The 5204-nt window shown below is 45.1% G+C and overlaps 1 protein-coding gene across 3 annotated transcripts in view; it reads right to left on the minus strand.

Annotated features, from left to right (window-relative positions):
* ADGRL1 (adhesion G protein-coupled receptor L1) overlaps window positions 1-4745 on the minus strand; it is a 221861-nt gene extending 217116 nt beyond the window's left edge. For all 3 annotated transcript variants that reach the window (XM_018560820.1, XM_018560821.1, XM_018560818.1), the window contains exon 1: window positions 4617-4745. In XM_018560820.1, the coding sequence (XP_018416322.1) occupies window positions 4617-4686 (70 nt within the window). In that variant the 5' untranslated portion in view covers window positions 4687-4745. The remainder of the gene's footprint in view (window positions 1-4616) is intronic.
* Window positions 4746-5204: the final 459 nt, after the last annotated feature.

The raw sequence follows: 5204 nt of genomic DNA on the forward strand, positions 1-5204 counted from the left end.
CCCTGTAAGGGTTAAATGCTCATCAAGTAACACGCCGTCCTGCCCATCGCTCACCTTCCTCCTCCACCCCCATTTTTAACCACTTCCTGCCCGGAGCAATTTCTTACTATTTTGCGCACACATGATGATAAAATCTGAATTTTTGGCTAGAAAACAGCGTCAGACCCCCAAACAATGATATATTTTCTGAACGCGGAGGCCCTGCAGAATAAAAAGATACTACTTGCAGTTTTTTACGTTGCACGGTATTTGCGCAAATGTGTATCAAACCGGTATTTTTAGGACAAAATACACTAAAAGGAAATGTACTGCACAGAAACATAATATAATACCCATTTTTTTTGGTAAGATATAAAGACGGGGTCACGCCGGGTAAATAGACACCAAACATGTCAAACTTTTAAAATCGCGTGCGTCCGTGAATACAGCCAAAAAATGACAATAACCCCAAATTTCCTCATAGGCGAAGCTTTAAATGCTTTTACGGCTCATCAGTTTAGTGTTATCAGTGATGGATGGGCCGAGAATTATTGCTCTCACTGCGACGTTCATGTGTGGTACAATTTTAGTTTTTGCACGTAGGCGCATCCGACGTGTGTTTGCGTTGTATGTGCATGCAGGTGGGGGGCGGGGGGACTTTTACATTTTTTTTTGCATTTTAAATTTTTTTTGTATCTGTTACTTTGATTTTTACACTTTTTTTTTTTACACTTAAAGTGACATGAAACCCTGAGATTTTTTAACAGGAAAAAAAAAAGGAGGATTTAAAAGGAAGAGCAGCAAAAAGAAGGGAAACAACCATGGATTACAGGAAGGCGCACATTACAGTATTGTTTTATGTTAAAAAATCTGAGGGTTTAATGTCACTTTAACTTTATTGCTATCACATAGGGGGCTAAGAAGCCTCTGAGGATTGAATGTTCTTAAGGTCTTTTTTTCTGAGGATCGAATGTTCTTATATTTGCCAGAGATCTCCATGCGATACCATTTATAATAGTAATAACATTCGATTTGACAATATTGGAACACACGGGATTCGCCGGATAAATGTTACATTTGCCCCGCGAGAGCTTAAAGGGATCTGAAAGTCAAAAGATTTTTAAGCCATTTTAAATTAAATCACTTACACTGGAAGCTGCTCCTAGATGTTTAAAAGTTTTAGCTTCCTGTAGAATGAGCTGGTCCCATGAGCACCGGTCCTGACTTCCTGTTTTAGGGTGGCTCCTTGCTTGGTCCTATGGAGCCACCCTTGTGTGTGCTAGTAAGCTGTGTGTGTCTCCACAAACACACAGGCTTAGCAAGGAAAGACCTTCCCCTGCTCCTCCCTCCAAGTTAGTAGATGGGCTGCTGGAGACTCCTCTGTCCCTTGTGAGCTTGGATTGGACAGGAAGTTCAGGGAAGCCGAGCTGAGAGAGATAGAGCTGCCGGGAAATGTGATGACTGTAAGTGCATGGGCCAATAATGAAAATAAATACTTTACTGGGCGATGTGTTTGATCCGGATTCATTATTGGTGTGAAAGATTAAAATTACTCCGAGGAATGGACATGTAAGCTGCCGAAAAATTTGGTTTGGATATTTTGGAATTGGCCAGAAAAGTCACATGTCCGATTCAGTTTAGTTTTTGAACGAAATTCAGACGGAATCCAAAATTTGGAAACGGAAATTCAGAACAAAACGAATTAGGGATGCAACGATATCGGTTTTTCGGTACTCGCCAATACCGAAATACCGATAACAGAAGTCCCATTCAGGAAGCCAGGAGGCGTGTAATGACTCATCACCTGGCTTCCCGGTCAGCAAGGAAGCCGTCTCCGTGCTCCCTCGTCACCAGGTGACGTGGAGGCATGGAGCCGGCTTTTCTGGCCAATCAGGAAGCTGTGCGCCGTGCAATGACTCACTGCCTGCGTTCCTGATACCAGAAGCTCAAGTATCGGGCTAGGCACCAGCAAATACTCAGCATATCGGTACCGATACTAGTAGGGATGCACCGATACCGGTATTTCAGAATAGAGTACGCGTACCGATATTTTTTTTTTTTTTGGTACTCGCCGATACTGAATACCGATACCGGAAGTCCCATTAAGGAAGCCAGGCGGCGTGTAATGACTCACCACCCGGCTTCCCAATCAGCAAAGAAGCCTTCTTCACGCTCCCTCATCACCAGGTGACGAGGAAGCATGGAGTCGGCTTTCTGGCCAATCAGGAAGTCGGGCAGAGTGTAATGACGCGCTGCCCAGCTTTCTGATACTGGAAACTTAATTATCGGCTAGGCATCGGAGCATTTTTGGGCGAGTACGAGTACTCGCCTAAATACTCAGCATCGGCACCAATACTAGTATCGGTGCATCCCTAAAACAAATCGCACATGCCTACTGCACAGAGCCACGTGATCCACAAGCACTTTGTCACTTCCTGTCTGGCCTTTCCTAAGGATACGTTCAATCGGACCGGAACACACTGCCTCTGGTGTGAACGCACCCTAATGCGTTCCCAGAGTTCAGTCTTCATTCAGCTGGAAACCTTTCAAGGTCCTGTCAAAGTGGAGAAACATTTGGATACATTTCTGACTCTCAATAAAAGAAAGTTCACCCAAGTTTTAGTGGCTCAGGTTTAGTGTTTTGTTACATTGATACAAATTTGAGTCTTGTTGTGAGGCCTCCAGATAACCTCAGATGGCGAGGAACTGAAAAAGAATTCTCAGCCCGGGAGAAAAAAAAAAAAGTTTCTTTTTTGTTATTTTTTTTGCTGGAATTAAGGACTCAAAAATTGGCAGAACAATCCCAATTTATTTATCTGCCAGTAAATGTTGAGTGTTCCTGACTTCCAGGTTAGAGAGATCCATGAATTAATTAGGTGTTAATTAGCTTTCTGTGGAGTGATTAACTTCTGAGAATAGAGGGAAGATGGAGGGTAATAGGAGGAGGAGGAGAAAAGGGAGAAGGAGAGGGTCCTTTACTGAGAGGGTTTACTTGATAGGACAAGGAACAGTGTAGGCGCTAGTCATCGCTCTTTGTACATTACTCTGCTCCACGCTCCTTAGTGTAAAGATGAACTCAAGACAAAACCTCCCAATATGAAGATAGAACATATTATATCTGCTGAAGGAGTAGGGGTGCCACCTTTTCTTCAAGTGAAGCCCCAAAACTCTAGCGCCGTGTGTGGCAACTTGATAGATATATATATATATATATACAAATTAATATGACGCTACATACTGTGTTGTTCTGGGGCGCCCTGATGTCTCCTGGTGGCCTGTGCGGGCTCTCATGTGGGCTGTGCGGGCTCTCAGATGAGCTGTGCAGGCTCTCATGTGGGCTGTGCAGGCTCTGAGGTGGGCTATGTGGGCTTTCAAGTGGCTGTGTAGGGTCTCAGGTGGGTTATGTGGGTTCTCATGTGGGCTGTGCAGGCTCTGAGGTGGGCTATGTGGGCTCTCAGGTGGGCTGTGCAGGCTCTCAGGTGGCTATATGGGCTACACAGACTTTCAGGAGTGCTGTGCAGTGTCTCACCAGGAGTCTGGAGGCGGGCAGTGTGGTGTGAGGAAAACATAGGAGGAGTTGTGGGTCGTAACCTTTTTACATGAGCCTGTGGCTCGCAGGAAGGCTGCCGAGGTCCCATGCTTGCTGGGGACCTCGGCAGCCTTCCTGTGAGCCACGGGCTGGCACATCTCCTCTTCCCTCTTCCTGTCAAAATTTTTTACGTGTCTGGGTGTCAGCTGGCCTGAGACTTGGACACAGGACTCAAAAACCGGACTGTCCGGGGGAATCCTGGACAGGTGGCAACCCTAAGTAAAAGCAAGTGCGTATGCGTCATGAGGGTTTGTGTCTAGGGGCTTTGGGATAGTACATTCAAAATGCATGTAAGATCGGTTTGAGAAGCTTCTGAGATAATTTACAGTTCATTTGACCTGCATCAACCTGCTTCGAGCTGCTTTTTTTTTTTATTCCTGTTGACTTGTATGGGGAGAGAAACAGTTCTGATAAAAAGAACATAAGCCCGTTGAGGTGGACCCATAATAAGGCCACCAACCAAGTAAGACGTCAACCGCTGAAAGATGCTGAAAGACACACTTACATTGACCTCTACAGGAAGTAGTCTAAGAACAGGAGTAGTAGTGCTCACAAAAGTTGTTGAGGAAGTGTTCTGCTATGGTCTCTTTCTCCTCACTGCTGACATGTTTTAGTCACTGCTCCCATGCATTTTGTCTCCCTCCTCTCAGATTTTGGTCTTCAGCCACAGAAACATGGCTGCCGTGGTCCATTGCATTGTTTATGAAGAACAGGCTTCATTCCTTGCAATGGCTACTTGCATACTGCCACTTTAAACGAAGGCCAGACTGGAAGCGTTCTCTGGTCAGTCTTCAGGCAGCCATTTCTAGACCAAAAGAATATTCATGGGAAACTATCCTAACAGTTCCCGTGGGACTCTTCATTTCCTAACTCATTGCTGTTAGTAGCGTCTACTATAATGATACGATTATTAATTGGTATTTCAGAGTACATTAAGGGGAGACTTGGGCAGCCATGAAACACATTAAGGGAAAAATAAACCAAGACAGACAAATAAAGAGATGAGAAGATTTTAGGGGCAGAAATACAGGAACGGGAAAAACCTCACCTTGAGTAGAGGACGTCAACAATATGGCGGCTGAACAGACACCCCACAGAACCATCCAGGCCCCCGCCATACCGCTCGACACAACCCTGTCAGTGAGCACTCCACTGTAACATCACCGCACCAACTGGAGCACTGAAAGAAGACAAGAGAACAAAAATTAGTGATGACTTAAAGGACAAATCAACCTGAAGCACAGGTAACATAGATGAGCACATGTACACAACCATGGCTGAGAGCAATTTGCATACATTCAGTCCAGCAACATTACTATTATTATTATACAGGATTTACATAGCGCCAACAGTTTGCGCAGCGCTTTACAATATAAGGAAGACATTACAATCACAATACAATTCAAGACAAGATGGTGAGGAGGGCCCTGCCCCTGAGGGCTTACAATCTAAAAGGGAGGGGCCAGTGATACATGAGGAGGGAGCTGTGTGGGGATAAATTCTTTGAAGACGTGATGGTTGAGTGGTTAGGTTGAGGTGGGATAGGCTTCCCTGAAGAGATGAGTCTTTAGGGATCGCCTAAAGGCAGTCAAGGTGGCAGGTAGACAGACAGGTTGGGGTAGAGAGTTCCATAGGA

The sequence above is a fragment of the Nanorana parkeri genome, unplaced genomic scaffold, assembly GCF_000935625.1.
Source record: "Nanorana parkeri isolate BGI_ZX_2015 unplaced genomic scaffold, ASM93562v1 scaffold479, whole genome shotgun sequence".
In the NCBI taxonomy this organism is placed as follows: domain Eukaryota; kingdom Metazoa; phylum Chordata; class Amphibia; order Anura; family Dicroglossidae; genus Nanorana; species Nanorana parkeri.